General features: G+C 38.8%; 1 protein-coding gene across 5 annotated transcripts in view; it reads left to right on the top strand.

Moving 5' to 3' along the window:
- The window catches only part of VEPH1 (ventricular zone expressed PH domain containing 1), a 320,038-nt gene that overhangs the window by 208,571 nt on the left and 94,661 nt on the right, over positions 1–16,806 (top strand). For all 5 annotated transcript variants that reach the window (XM_043874509.1, XM_043874507.1, XM_043874506.1 and 2 more), the window contains exon 11: positions 884–1,018. In XM_043874509.1, coding sequence (XP_043730444.1) covers positions 884–1,018 — 135 coding nt within the window. The remainder of the gene's footprint in view (positions 1–883; positions 1,019–16,806) is intronic.

Raw genomic sequence — 16,806 nt, 5'->3', positions numbered from 1 at the left:
CAATCTAAATTTTCCTTTGAAATTTTTATGTTCATTGACTTGAATGAAATATATGTAAATGTAATTTTTTCTTATGTTAACAATCTTACTGTCCAAAACTTAAAATATCTTAAAGCTCTAAGAATATTCAGCCATTATACACTTTAGGACTGACAATGTTTTTTATTTTCCCAACCCTCCCTTACACTGTTCATATCTGAATAATAATGGACTGTTGGTTATTTAATGTCTATTATTCATGATTTACTCTGTATAAATAAACTTGATGTATGCATGCTGCATGCTAAGTCACTTCAGTCATGTCCAACTCCGCGACTCTGTGGACTGTAGTCCCCAGGCTCCTCTGACCATGGGATTCTCCAGGCAAGAATACTGGAGTGGGTTGCCATGCCCTCCTCCAGGGGATCTTCCTGACCCAGGGGTCAAACCCACGTCTCTTACATCTCCTGCATTGGTAAGCAAGTTCTTTACCACTAGTGCCACCTGGGAAGCCCTAAATAAACTTGATATTTGTACTCAAATTTTATACCTTAATTCTCAGATCTTTGAAAAATAAATATAAATATTTATATTAGCCATTTTCCAATTAAGTAACATCCTTGAGAAGTGACTGATATAAACACTACCTTACAAAAGTTAGGCATATTTATAGAAATCAATATCAACTGTCTTTAAAGTGCTGTTTAATAAGTTAAATTTTCTGTTAAAAATATAGAAAGCATGAAATGTACTGTACATTTGATCTTCAACATAGATTTCTCTGTAGCTTTATTTAAGCCATTTTTAAGTTCAGACCAAGACTAATAGTGCTTTGCAGCCAATCAAACAATATTGTTGGGACAAGAGATGACATGTCATGTTTCTCTCATGAATGCCCTTTCAGAGCCTGTTTCCTGAGCCGCTGTCCATTCAGAGTCGTTCTGTACAATTCCTCAGCGCTCTATGGGAGAAGACGCAGGTAGAGGGTGCTCACAGCTTTGAAATGGCCATGATGGAGTCCACATTCCCACAGCAGAAGGTAAATGCTTCTTTCCTTGCACATGTTATTTTTAGCCAAGATTCAAGACGAAAGAGTTTGCTTTTTCTTAATAGTTCAATTTTTCCTCTTTCCTTTCCTTTCTTTTATTATTATCAGAAGACGCTAAGTAATGATTTACATGTCATGCTGTAGTGGATTCAGGACCTAGTGATATATTTTGATAGTAGTCAAAGTCACTGCCTTTTGAGGCTCCCAGACTGACATAATACAGCCCACTCAGAGCCACACAGAAATGGAAAACATTTTACAGACAGACAGACAACTCTAGGCCTGAAGAGGAAACAGCAATTGGACTCCAGGTTCTTTGGGGCTTTTCATTTCTTCCCTGCATACTTCCTCTCATCACTTTACCCTTTGTGGTCACCACAAAGTTAGAAAAGGAAGACAAGATGAACAGGAAGGAAGAGAGCATGGTCAGGGTGAGAAAGAGCTCTGCTGAGGCAGGCATTGATGATGTGAGTTAGAGCATTTTAGGAGTGTGAAATAGGGGCATCACTCTCAGGACACAGTTGACCGAGACCTCCTGAGCAGGCCCTCAAACTGGGAAAGGACCAGAATGTGGAATCATGCCCACCCAGTCAATAGAGTGAAACTGGAAGTGGATTTTCACTGCTGTGATCAGAGTGAAAAGGGTCACAGGCCTGGGTATGAAGAATAATTGGAGGAAGCCTGACTGGAGACAGGAAGACTATGAAGGAAGTGATCACTGTAGTCAGGTAGGAAATGAAAGCCTAAACTGAAGTTGGAAGTTATAGGAAGAGGATGGATTCATGAGGCAGTAACAAAGCAGAATCAACAGGACTTGGTTCCTGATAAGGAAGATGGAAGAACCAAAAATGACTCCAGGTGTATCTACGGCCAGTGGATAATGGCACCATCTTAAAAAGTTGACCACAAAGGAAGCTGATATGGAGGAAGAAGATAAATCATTCTGGTTTACATATTCTGAGTATGAGTTGTTTGTGTAGATGACCAGGTGGTGTGGTCTTTGAATTACCAGTGTGGAACTTAGGAAGAAATCCAGAACTGGAGATATTAGACTTGGGTGTCAAAGATAGCACTTGATATCATGACAGTAGGTTGGATCACTCAGGGAGAACATGGCTAATGAGAATAGAGAATGGTTATTGATCTTCCCTTCTCATATTCAGAGAACCTAATTATCCTTATTTCGCTTTCAAGAAAGCCCAGTAATAAGCATTGGATGCTTACTGATGAAACCAGAGATTCTAGGAGTGTATGATCATGGTCTTTGTCCTTGTTAAATAAATTCAAAGTATAAACAACTAGCAAATTAATAAAAAACTGTTATATTTGAAACAAACTCAATACCTCTTAAGTGCTAAAGGGTTGTGAAAAGATGAGAAATTGTTGTAATTAATCAAAAGTTTAGTTAGTATGGTATGTAAGACACTGAAACTAAATTCTATTATTGCGTCACTATTTTTGACTTTGGTTTAAGAATTAGGTATGTAGTATTAAGAATACAGGAAATGCCATAATTGCATCAATGCAAAGTAGAATGGAATTCTTCCCTTATTTCATGCAAATTGTAAACTGTTGCATCATGTTTAAAGACAATGCCTCAAATTCTTAGAAATGTTTCTCTGTGAGCTGTATTTTAAGTAGAGGGAACTAGTAAATTAAAACTTGGCAGGCAGCATCAAGTCCTAAGAGATTGGGGAAAAAAAAACTTGGCAAACCAGTTTTGTGCATGCTCACAAGTATGCTTATTCATATGTCTTCTATTTCATACCAATAAATATTCCTCTAGGGAAAAATTAATTATAGAACAAAATGTTTTAGAAATTTCAGAAGTTTTATTATTTGGTTTACTCATAAGTATTAGAAAAAGCTTTGATATCTGGAATGTACATTATGTGGCAAGGTTATCAGCCCAGGTATTTCCCAATCAAATTGATTTTCAGCTATCTTTATTTTATGAAGTATTCTTCTCATTAAATTCAAAGCAGCTATGAGAATGGTCCAGTGTCTGCTCTCTTGTCACCACCTGTGCCAGTCTGTACTCATACTAGTGATTTGAAAATGATGGGCAGGTGTGTATCTGTTGCTGTGATAGAATTACATTGCAGCCAACTAAATTCAGGCATACAAAGAAGGAAGAAACTTCTGAGAAAACACCTAAGTCTCTGAAATATAACTCTCTGGAGAGTTTCTTATTGAGAATTTTTTAAATAAAATCTTGGAATTTTATTTAAAGAACTGAAAGTCAACAGTAAGATATCTATTAAATTGCAAACTGCTTGAAGGCAAGGGTTGCACTGTGTTTACCATTATATTACCAGAGTCACATCTTGCCCGACACATGGTTGGCTCCTAATTAATAATAAGGACCAATTGAATAGGGCTTCCCGGGTGGTGCTAGTGGTAAAGAATCCACTGCCAAGGCAGGAGATGCAGGAGACTGGCGGGCTACAGTCAATAGGGTCACAAAGAGTCAGACATGACTGAATCGACTAAGTACACACGCACACACCAACTGAATAAAGAAATAAATCCTATCGCTTTCCAGATGTTGCAATTGGAAGCACAGGGACTTGTCAAAAATCACATCCCTTGTCAGTGGCAGAGCAGGAGCACGAGTGTACGCCATGGTGACATGAGGGCCATCACCAACACATCTGGGTTTTCTCTACTCTATGCTTGTGAGATTACAATTCCCTGCCTCTTGAAGTAAGCCGTGGACATGTGACTGGCTTCAGCAAATGATATATAAAAAGGGATATGTATCACTCCAGGCAGGAGCTTTTAAGAACCACTTTTAAGAACCACTGCTTCTTTCTTCATCTTGCCTCTCTTGCCCTACCATGGAGACTGCAGAAGCAAATGTTGATACTGAGTGGCCAGAAGGATGGCCACAGCCTGCAACTCTAAACACCCACACAGAAGACTGCTTCTCTGGAGAGTTACCCAGACCCCCCCTACACATACACACACACACACACACACACACTTTGCGTGAGGAAGGAACAACCTTCTGTTCTGTTAAAAACTACAGTTTTTGTGTTTGTTATGGGTGTATAATCTACCTATCTTGACTAGTTATCTTGATTTTAAATAGTAATAAAAACTTTTTTTTAAAACCTGGATTAATGGAAAGATATGCTCTTCCCCTGGCTAGGAACACTGATTATGCAAATGGAAATTACTCTCAGATTATAAATATAATTTATTTCCAACCATAATAGCGACAGAATTTCTTCCTGGAGTTAGACAAACTGATCCTAAATTTGAGAAAAAACAGTTCTGAAAAAGAACAAAGAGGAGAAAGTTTTTTCTACTAGGAAATGGAAATTTATTGTAAAAGCACAAAGAGATGAGGGGGTGATTATTGTATAATTTAATAAATTAATAAAATTTATTAATTTTATTAATAAAATAATTAATAATGTTAATCAATAATTTATTTATTATAATTAATTATTAATTAATTAATATTAACAGGGATAAATTAATAGTAAGGAATATAGAGTCCAGAGCTAGTTCTAAGAATATGTGCACACTTGATAGATGATAGAAGGGAGATTTACAATCAGTGAGGAGAAAATTAAGTGTTTAAAAAAGCAGTAGAGGGACATGTGATTTTTCCAGATTGAAAAGATAAAATTCAATGGAGCCTTGACACTATCATTAATAAATTAACTCCAGATAAAAGTCTAAATGGAAAGAGTAAAACTTTACAATAATTAGATTAAAACAACAATGGTTATCCACAAGCTGGAATCAAGATTGCCAGGAGAAATATCAATAACCTCAGACATGCAGATGACACCACCCTCATGGCAGAAAGTGAAGAGGAACTAAAGAGCCTCTTGATGAAAGTAAAAGAGGAGACTGAAAAAGTTGGCTTAAAGCTCAACATTCAGAAAACTAAAATCATGGCATCTGGTCCCATCACTTCATGGGAAATAGATGGGGAAACAGTGGAAAAAGTGTCAGACTTTATTTTGGGGGGCTCCAAAATCACTGCAGATGGTGATTGCAGCCATGAAATTAAAAGATGCTTACTCCTTGGAAGGAAAGTTATGACCAACCTAGATAGCATATTAAAAAGCATAGACATTACTTTGTCAACAAAGGTCCATCTAGTCAAAGCTATGGTTTTTCCAGTGGTCATGTATGGATGTGAGAGTTGCACTATAAAGAAAGCTGAGTGCTGAAGAATTGATGCTTTTGAACTGTGGTGTTGGAGAAGACTCTTGAGAGTCCCTTGGACTGCAAGGAGATCCAGCCAGTCCATCCTAAAGGAGATCAGTCCTGGGTGTTCATTGGAAGGACTGATGTTGAAGCTGAAACTCCAATATTTTGGCCACCTGATGTGGAGAGCTAACTCATTGGAAAAGACCCTGATTCTGGGAAAGATTGAAGGCAGGAGGAGAAGGGGACGATAGAAGATGAGATGGTTGGATGGCATCACTGACTCGATGGACATGGGTTTGGGTGGACTCCGGGAGTTGGTAATGGACAAGGAGGCCTGGTGTGCTGGGGTTCATGGGATCACAAAGAGTCAGACATGACTGAGCGACTGAATTGAACTGAACTGAAACAGAAATCATAAAGGAAATATGAATAGATTTGACTACATAAAAAGTTTAAATTTCTGTATGAAAAATTACACCATTACAAAGTTAAAAGGCAAGCCTAATAGCATAACCTGGGAGGAGTTATTTAAAATATGTTTAACTGACACAAGCTCTCCTACACATCAACCAGGAAGAGACAACCAACCCAAGAGAAAACTGGGCGAGATACATGAACAGAAAAGTCACTGAACAAAAACTCAAGTGGCCAAAACACCTAAGGAAAGATGTTTAGACTCACTAAAAGTCATGGAAACAATTTATTTAAAATGTTAAAAATGAAGTACCATTTTACAATGATCAGACTATCAAGAATAAAAAATTGTGGCAATAAGGTTTTGGCAAAGATGTAAAAAGATAAGAATATTCATACATGACATATGAGACTATCTACTTAAGTAAATATCAGGTATATCTACTTAAAAAAGAAAAAAGTAATTAAAAATACATAGCAATAATTAGATTCATGAATGACAGCTAGCTAACAAGGGGGGGTGAGTAACAAGGGGCAGTGTACACTTTCCAAAATTGTTCATTGCATTTATAACTTATCAGAAAAAAATGCTATAGGGATTTCCCCCCACAAAGGATTCCCCCTATCTAGTTAATTAACAAATCCATCGTCTCACATATTTTTATTTCTTCTTTCTTTCCTTCTTTCTTCTTCCTTCCCTCCCACCTGCCCTCCCTCCCTCCTTCTCTCTTTCTCCCTCTCCTCCTTCCTTCCTTTCTCTCTCTTTCTTTCTTTCAATGAAAGCATTTAAGTAAGAAATGCTCATATCTCTCAACCAGAAAGTTTTATATTATAGCATGTAAAAATGTTATGTCCTAAAGAGGATTTAAGACAAATTTACCTTTACAGTGTTTTTTTAAAGCGCAATCTGGCAGTAGCTGGTTATATTTTAAATTCATGTACCCTATTATCTTGAAATTCACTTCTAGGTGCCACTCTCACATACTTGCACCAAGATAACATGTCAATTAACAGAAGTAAACTGAAAATTGCATCAAAAAATCAGGAACAATGCAAATGTTATCATTAGAAAGATGGAGAAAAATGTCATGGTATAGTCATGCTATACAGGCAGTGAAAGTGAATTCGATAGACCTATGAGCAGTAAAATGGAATAAATATTAAAAACATAACATTGATTTTTTAATAAGCAAGTTGCAAAAGTATAACAGGAATAGTATGATGGCTTGTGTAAATTTTTAAAACACACTAAGCAATATTAGGCATTATTTAGGGGTGCATATACTTGTGATAAAACTATAACAGCATATTTATAGTCTCACCAAATTTGTGATGGTGTTGCCTCTGGATGATGAAGAAGGGATAGGAAGGAGGGAACTGTTACTGGGAAAGAAATTAAGATCTCATGCAATTTTGTTTTTAAAAAATCAAAAGCAAAATATTAGCATTTGTTAAATTTGCCCCACAAGGTCATGGGTATTTGTTACATTATTCTTTGTACATGCCTTTCTTTCTTTCTTTCTCTCTTCCTTTGGATTAAACCTGTGAATAATGTCTAACAGTAGAGGATTAACAGATTTGAATGTAAAAATATGAAGTTTATTTAAAAATCTGTGTATACAGTAATTTGAAAATATGTGTAATAAGTATGAAAGACAAGTTTAATATCCTTAAGATGCTATGAATTCGTGCAAATCAATAATCACTGAACCTAAGGCATAAGCAAATAACTCAAAGAAGACTTTGAGTGCAGAAAAAATATTCAGCCTCATTAGTAGTCAGGATTTTAAAATTGAAGTTAAGCTAACAGTACTCTTTTTAATCCACTTTTTAAAAGACAGTAATCAGTGCTGGCTAGAGTTAATGGAGTTTAGACACTTTCACACATTTCTAGTCAGTGTATAAATTATTTCAACATTTCTAAAAAGGCAGTTTAGCAATGCAGGTCAAGAGTCTTGAAAATATTCATATCCTTTAACACAGTGATTCTACTTCTAGGAATCTGTTCTAAAGAAATAATCTGAAATGTGTACAGAACTTAAGATACACACATCAAAAAAGTACTGGAGAGTAATCTCTAATAGCCTAAATGTCTACAAGTGTGCAAATGAAAGTGTCATATATGCATGCTATTAATATGTGTGATAGCACAATATGTTTTCTAATGTATAACTTATATGATTAACATATAATTTACAGCATGTGATATAATAATATGTATGTCTAAAGATGGGACAAAGTAACATGTAGACATCCATCTCTATGGAAGAATATTAAGAAACCATGAAAAATCATGTTTACAAGAAACACTTAATGACATGAAATAATACTTATGTCGGATACCACATTGCAGGGTATAGGACTGTTTATATGAAGAAGATTATTTGGAGATTTGCAAATTAAGACAGCCAAAAGAAAACATACCAAGATGTATTAGCAGTGGTTATCTCTGGTCAATAGGATTAGCTATCTTCTGTATTTTCTCTGTCTGTTTCTTTTACCAGCAAGGAAAAAATATTATTACAGAAGCACCCCCTTTTACTTATATTGCTTTATGTAAGGAAATGTAAATGAGACGTTTTCTTAAATAAAGAAAATTCTATTTTACTAGGCAGGAACCAGCGATGCAGCATCACTGTATAGGCTGTGTCAAAGGTATTGGTCCTTAACATTATAAGAAAGGAGGAAACGTTCATTTATGTTTTCAGTAAGTAATTACAGTGCTTACAATTGCCACGTAGCCTTCTAGGTGCTGAGGAAAGAGCAATGAATTTAAAAATACATCATCAAAGATAGGAAAGTTCCTTTTTAAGATAACTAACCCTCATTGTAAAATAAAGATTTTAGGGAAAAGGCAGAAAATCCGTGGATTTATTTAAGAAATAAAGAGAATGGCCTCTGTGGAGGAACTAGAGATTTTATTAATAATTTCATTCCAGGGCACATTTGCCTGTCTCTTCAGAGGGAGCGTTGCTCTAATTATCAGAGGACCAGACAGTTGACAAAGCTGATGTGGGGATTGTTGAAGGGCTGGAATGTGGGAGAGGGGCCACTTTTATTGACACACATGTTTGAGTTCCCAAAGTATGGAGAAATTCCATATGCCATAACAATGAGGACTCAAAACTATGCCCATTATGGAAACAAAACCAAAAAAAAAAAAAAATTTAAATTTACTGCTGAAATAAAATGTGCCCCATGTGGCTAACATTTGGAGATTTGTTTTCAGTCCACATTGCCACAAGCACACTTGACAGGTCCCAGGGTGTCAAAGTATAAATAAAACTAAAGCTTCAATTCTGAATGGCACAAAAAGAGACCTTCTGAAGCTCCCAAAGGCTTAGATTTAGTGTTTTGAGTTACTGTGTTAACATAGTGCTTGAATAAATAAATACCTAAGTAAGTAAATAAATAAGGGATGGACTTATTTATATATAGATTGTAACTTCAGAATCTTACCAGAAACTCAAGTCTACATGGGGGATATAAGTGACATGTTCTCAAAGGAGAACAGTGTGAACCCAGAGGTCTGAGAGAGGTTAGCTGTGTTGAACCTCCCTTTGGGAGCAAGTTAGATAATAATAGGGTAGATGGGAATTAGGTTTGAGATTGCAGAAGTCCAGATGGGGTTGGGGCCTCTTAGGCTTTTAGGCTATGAGTTCAGAACCAGAAAAACTTAAGCAGTATCTAAGAAGCAAAGGGGAGGTAAAGAGATAAAAAGAAGGTATGAATAGGCAGCTATACAAAGAAGCCAGTGCAAGCTCAGTCACTGAGTCAGGTCCGACTGTTTGCGACCCCATGGGCTGTAGCCTCCCAGGCCCCCCATCCATGGAATTCTTCAGGCAAGAACACTAGAGTGACTTGTCATGCCCTCCTCCAGGGGAACTTCCTGACCCATGTATTGAACCAGTGTCTCCTGCCTTGGCAGTTGAGTTCTTTATCACTGTGCCACCTGGGAAGCCAGAGCAAGTGGTAAATCCAGTGATTATCGAGTAAACTCTATGAGAATGCAAGTCCTGATAGGAAACCGCAGGCCAGGGGATCAGGAAGGCAGATTGAGGGTGGAATGTAGATGCAGATGCAAAGTTGGGGAGTTGGTGGGCTTTAAAACACAAGGTCTGGGCTTTTAAAAGAAAGGGGAAAGTAATTCCATGTAGGAAATGACATGAGCAGTAACATGGAAGAGACAAAAGATCACAGTCATATCATGGTAAATATGACTTAGGTTCATTCATTCAGTTAAAAATATGTTTTTGCAAATGCCTGTTCTATACCAAGCACTGTACAGAGATTGAACCTAAACAACCACGCACTGCCACATGGAGACAGGCAAAGTACAAGTAAACAAATACACAATTTCCACACGGGTAGGCACTACACAAACATAAATGCCTGAAGGAAGACATGAAGGACAAGGGCATTGGATGGATGATCAGGGAAGTCTTCTCTGAGCTGGTGACAGAGATGTCCTGGTAAAGAAAGCCTATTTGCACAAAGATTTTAAGATTAAAAAAAATATATCACAAACCAACACACACAAAAAAGAGGAAGAATTACAAAAGAAAGCCAAAACCTTGGTGTATTAGAGCATTCTCCTCCAAGTTTAAATCACATTCCATCAGAAAAATATATTTGAGAGACTTCCCTTGTGGTCCAGTGGTTAAGAATCCACCTTGCAATGCAGCGGATGCAGGTTCAATCCATTCCTGGTCAGGGAACTAAGATCCCAGATGCCTCAGAGCGACTAAGCCCACTCACTGCGAACAAGAGAGTCTGTGCGACCACAACGAAAGATCCCACATAACATAATGAAGATCCCATATGCCACAACTGAGACCAAACACAGCTAAAGAAAGAAAGAAAAAATTTTTGAGCAAGCACCTTCCATGCTTATTTTCATTTACTTATAAATTATATTCATGTATTCATTGGGCTTCCCAGGTGGCTCAGTGGTAAAGAATTGGCCTGCCAAGGGGAGACGGGTTTCATCCCTGGGTCGGGAAGATCCCCTGGAGAAGGAAATGGCAACCCACTCCTGTATTCTTGCCTGGACAGAGGAGCCTGGTGGGCTACAGCCCGTGGGGTCACAAAAGAGTCAGGCATGACTTAGCAACTAAACAACAAATGACACTCATTATTTCCATTAGAAAGTATACTCAAAAATAGAAATTGTAAAGGAAGAAATGAAAAAGAAAGTGGAAATTCTGTTTTCTCCTTCCCACAAAGCAGTGAAAGGTTGTGTACATGTAGGAGTCAATTCTCTCCCATTCCACAGCATTGGAAGAAGTGTAAGGGTCAGGGGGGAGCCCAGTAAACCAAAAGAGAGTGAAGACTAAGGGGTTGAGAGTTGGTCTGGGGGGCTTTACCACTGGCCTTCTAAGCTATGGCAAGGAGTTTAGATTTTATTGCAGCCTGTGGGAAGTCACCCAAGAACTCTGAGCAGCAGACATTACCTAGCTTTTCTTCATACACTCAGTGTGCTGTGATCAGATCAGATCAGAAAGGGGCAAAAGTAAAATCATGGCGATCACTAGGGAAACTATTGCTAATACATATGAGAGAAAAAGAGTAGTTAAAACTGAGATGATCCTGGGAGGGATAGAAATAAATGACACATTTAATATAAATTTTGAAGATAAATGAGTCAGGTGTAAAGGTTGGGGAGACCTTTGAACACCTTACATTTAAAATGCCTGTGAGATGTTCCAGTGGAATTGTTTAGTGGGCAAATGGGGAAGTGGTTTAGGCCAGAAATATAAATGAAGGCATCATTTGCACGGAGATGAGGAAAGCCATGGGAAGAGTAAAACCATCTGGGATGAGAACACGGAGAGGAAAAGGATCCTGTTCAGGACGAAGTCCAGAGAACAGCCAAGAAACCAAAGAAACAGAACTTAGAGGTCGCTGATCTCAAGAGAGAGTCCAAGAAAGAGAGGAAAGGGAATTGCATGGAATCTGGCAACCAGATCAAGGAAGATAGATACAGATAAGCATCCATCCAAATTGGCAACTTAGAGCAGTTTTAATGGAGTTTTAAGAACAGGGTTCAAACAGGAGTCGGCTGAAAATTGAGAAGTGAAGAATGAGGAAGGAGGCATAGTAATAGAACATGTAGGTAGCTGTTTTAAAAGCAAGGTGCTACATGGGTTGGTGGTGGAGGAAGTCTGGAAATGGAATGGAAGATTAGAATGGAAACTCCCAGAGCACACTTGTAAGTTGCTGGGATGAAGCGAGAGGGTGAGAAAGATGAGCAGAAATGGGAAAGGAGATGCACACAGATCCAGGTCCGTTAGTGGACCTGGTGCCAGGAAGATGAGTGAGTTCTTTCTCATGGCCTTTCATCTTTTTCAGTGAAATAAGAGCTGAGGCCATCAGCTGAAAGTGGAGTTGGGGAAGAAGGAATGGAGATGTGAGGAAAGAGAAAAATCTAAAATGAAATTCTCACAGAAAGGAGCCATGATCTTAACTAGAGAAAAATGGCAGGACTGTCTGGCAACAAAGAAAATCCATTTGGCTTCAGAGATGATAGATTTAAGTTAAAACAGACAGATGATTTCCCCAGCAGTGATCAGCTGTTCAGGGGCTAAATTCACCCACCCTTGGATGTTTGTCTTTTGGTTGAGTGTTAATGAGATGGTGAAGAGTTTCAAGGTAGGGTGGATCTGTGTTTGAGAAGATAGAGAGTAAACATGCGGACCCAAAGAAAAGATTTAAAATGCTAAGAGGAAGAGTCTACACCTAGGAGACTCCATTTGAGAGATAAAAAGATTGTCTTTAGAGCCCAGAAAAAAGCAGTTATTTTCTTCATGCATGCATGCTTGCTAAGTCACTTTAGTTGTGTCTCTTTGCAACTCTTGGACTGCAGCCCGCCAGGCTCCTCTGTCCATGGGATTTTCCATGCAAGAGTACTGGAGTGGGTTGCCGTACCCTCCTCCAGGGGATCTTCCTGACCCAGGGGTCAAACACGTATCTCTTATGTCTTCTGCCTGGTCAGGTGGGTTCTTTACGGCTGGCACCATCTTGGAAGCCCAATGTTCTGTTCTTCCCCTTGGAAACAAGGGCGTAAGCTCATCCATGAGGTCCTTGCCAAGGTGAAGGCAGGTCAACAGTGGCTGAGAGGCCAGATGAGGCTGCTAGTGACCATGGCCATGTTTACACCATGCTGTGTGCATAAGGCTTGTGACACTAGGAAGCATTGGGAGAGCATTAGCTTAAGCTTGAGATGAATTTTTATCACAATTTATCTAGTATCAGTGGACTCACATTCTTCCACTATAGCCATGTAATAGTTCATCTGGGATTAATGCGATGAATTCTAAGAGGAGAGGCTTGAAGGCAAACAGACTCCTTGAGCACTGACATGTTCTCTGGAACTTTTACAAGCGGGACTTTTATTGATGCCTTAGGACCACTGAGTTTGGAAATCCAGCCAAATTCTAAACTTTGCCTCCTTAAATAGTGTCTCTACCTTCATTTGGATTCATTTTTTCCCCTTAACAGCTATACGTTATAACAATCCAGTTGAGCTCCTTATATAAACAATTCCATACATACCAACTCATTATATTAAGCGATTGTACCATTTTGTAAACACATGAAACCTAAGTGACAGTTCCATTCACTATTTAAAAACTGGAAAATCATTACCCTTACACTTGGCTAATTAATACACACTATCAATATCTCCCTAACCACCATCCACATATACTGTGCTTATGTCGTACATAAGCTTTTTTTAAAGAAATTAAAATCAGCATAAATATTTCCTGGGTTTAGTTTGAATCCTGGCTGATCACATGTATTGTGTTTCCTTCGTGTTTCACAAGCCGGACTATCCTATAATGAAGCATGTCAACTTTACTACTGTAGCGAACATTCCTTCACAGTCAGCCAGATGTTCTGCATCAGTCAAGGAAATTAAAAAAATAAAAGAAACCTTCAGAAAATAGTTAACGAAATAACTCTACTCCTAGGGGAACAGAGGTATGCAGTCCCTCCGAAATGTCTGTTCTAATCCAATATCGGTTTAGGTTCTTTTCTTAAATAATCAGTGCACGAGTAGTCTTTCCCTTTTCTGCTTGATGCTGTCATGGATATTGTGCCTACAGACACTGGGCCCTGGGCGAGCAGGAAAAGCAGCACCAAGCAGCGTGGAAGCGTGGTCATTTGAAGCTCAGGATCTGGGTTTGAATCCTGGCTCCAGAACTTGCCAGTTATTTTATCTAAGTCCTCTCTGCCTTATCTTCTTTAGCTGCAAAGTGCAGGAAACACTAGTGCTCAGTTCACTGGGGTTTTGTAAGTTTTGGGAGACATAATACACGTAAAATCCTTGAACAGTGATTGAGACATAGTGAGAGGTCAATAAACGGAAACTAGTATTATCTTACTGTGCTTCCTCTGCAAGACCCCTCTCAGCAAAATGAATAACAAAGCTTTCATCTTTTGAAAATGAGCTTTATTTTCACAAAAGTCAAAACTGTATCCAGGACTCAGTCTGTTATAAAAGGAGACTTGTTTTTGTTCAGTCATTAAGTCGTGTCTGATGACACCGTGGACTGAAGCACGCTGGGCTTCTCAGTCTTTCACTATCTCCTGGAGTCAAACTTATGTCCATTGAGCTGGTAAAGCCATCCAACCATCTCCTCCTGTATCGCCCTCTCCTCCTGCCCTCAATCTTTCCCAGCATCAGGGTCTTCTCCCATGAGTCAGCTCTTTGCATCAGGTGGCCAAAGTATTGGAGCTTCAGCTTCAGCATCAGTCCTTCCAATGAATATTCAGGGTTGATTTCCTTTAAGATTGACTGGTTTCATCTCCTTGGAGTCTGAGGAACTTTCAATAGTCTTCTGTAGCACCACAGTTGGAAAGCATCAATTCTTTGGCACTCAGCCTTTTTTATGGTCCAGCTCTCACATCCATAGATTTGGGCTTCTCCAGTGGCTCAGTGGTAAAGAACCTGCCTACAACGCAGAAGTCGCAGGAGATGCAAGTTGGACCAGCCTTCTTTATGGTCTAGCTCTCACATCCGTACATGACTACTGGAAAAACCATGACTTTTATTGTATGAACCTTTGTCAGCAAAGTGATGTCTCTGCTTTATAATATGCTATCTAGCTTTGTCATAGCTTTTCTTCCAAGGAGCAAGTGTCTTTTAATTTCATGGCTGCAGTCACCATCTGCAGTGATTTTGGAGCCCAACAAAATAAAATCTGCCACTTTTTCCACTCTTTCCCCATCTATTTGCCATGAAGTGATGGGACCAGATGCCATGATCTTGGTTTTTCGAATGTTGAGTTTTTAACCAATTTAAAAAGGAGACTACTCAAATTGAATAATAGTTTCCAAGTTAAAATCTGGGAGATTACTAAAGTAATGAAACTTTTCCTTGTGCAGTTCATGAATACACTAAAAAAAGTTCCAAAACATACTTCTAAAAACGTTTAGATCTGTGGCTGTGTCACTAAAATGTGAGTTGTCATCCAAGTTTGAGACTCATTTCTAGATTAAATTCTGGGATTTTTTAATGTAAAAAAATCATAGCAATTTAGATACCTTAACACTAGACATATCAAGAAAGAAGAATCAGTGGCCCTATTGGCTTTTTTTGTTTTTTAAGCAAAGTTGCATGTAGATTGGCAAACTTTTAGATCTAACATATTACTGTCTTCTGCTTAGAGATCACAGACTGGAGTAATCTTCGTGTTTATGATTTCAGTAAACAAATATTTCCTAGCATCTAATTATTTTCAGTACATCTTTGCATTTTTGTACTATTTTCAATATAATTTTGTGTTCTTAATGGATACCAGTCTGAGAGGAAGGAGCCTTTTTTTTAAGTCCTGCTAAATACAGTCCATAGTATCATCTGATGCTTCATTCCAGGATCTGGTGAATCCTTGTACAGCCCCCTTGTAGCCAACCCAACTGCCCACACTTCACATGAGCCCCTTTCTTCATGGTTTTTCCCCAGAGCTAATGGGAACCATTAGAATACCCTGATTCCAAGGCTGGTTTCACTAATTCTCAGGCCTCAGTGCATCAGACTTCCCAGGGGAGCTTGGGAGCTTGCAGGTTCCTGGGGCCTCCACAGGTCTTGCAAGGGGTACTTGCTGGGTGGGCCTGGGACTCTGCATTTTAGACACATGATCCAGGAGATTCTGAGGCAGGACACCCCACCGTCTACTCTTACAACAACACCAGAAAAGAGGCAAAGGCAACTGGAATCCAGTTGACTTGGCTTGAATCACATCTCTATCACCAACATGCTCTGGGAATCTGTGCAAATTGGTTAACCTCTCTAAAACTCACTCACCTCATAGGATTGCTAGGAAGGGAAAATGAGATGATGCATTTAGTTAGTTAAGCACCCAGCAGAGCACTGGCACAGAGTCAGTGCTCCATAAACAGCACCTATAAAACCATGACTTCATAAACTTCCAGACTGTGGTGAAATCACCTGTTTAGTTTTCTCTTTTTGGATTTGTAACAATTTAGATATATTTATGGCTCTGCTCTACATTTGTTCCACTTTCACCCCTTTCATAAATACTGAGTGCCACGGTCTATGTCTGAGCAGGGCTCAGATACCTCATTATAAACCTATGTGTGTGTCTAATCACTCCCTAAATGGGCACACCTCACTGCACCCTTTAATCTCAGCATCTCATTAGAGTGCTCCATTTGCCACCTTGTTATTTTGCATTTCTTCACCCAGGTCCTCTTTTTTTTCTGTTCCCCCTTTCAGTCCTCACATCTTCGTACACCCGTTTCTTTATTCATAGTATTAAATTCCTCCTTTTATGCTTGTCATTATTACCTCCTTTCTGCACAGCTCATTACATCCCTCCATCTGTGAACCTCATTATGCCATTTCATTTTTATCTCATTACACCCTCATCATGCACATGCTGTTAGTTCCTCCATTCATGCATGGCACTGCATTCTTTCTCTCTGCTGCTTATCACAACCTACCCTTTCTACCCTCCCCCATTTAATGCTTCCATTTATAAATCACATTACAGCCCCCCAAATGCCTTTATCTTTACACCCAATCATTTATGCATCTCATTACACCACTGCCCAGGCACATTTCTATGTGCATTTCTATTTGTACATCTCATTATGGCCCCATCAGGCACGCACATGTCATTACCTGCCTCCCCTTTCAGATGGTCACATTGCATTGCATCTTTTTA

This window comes from Cervus elaphus, chromosome 19, assembly GCF_910594005.1.
Source record: "Cervus elaphus chromosome 19, mCerEla1.1, whole genome shotgun sequence".
NCBI lineage: Eukaryota > Metazoa > Chordata > Mammalia > Artiodactyla > Cervidae > Cervus > Cervus elaphus.
This window is presented reverse-complemented; position numbering and strand designations above follow the sequence as displayed.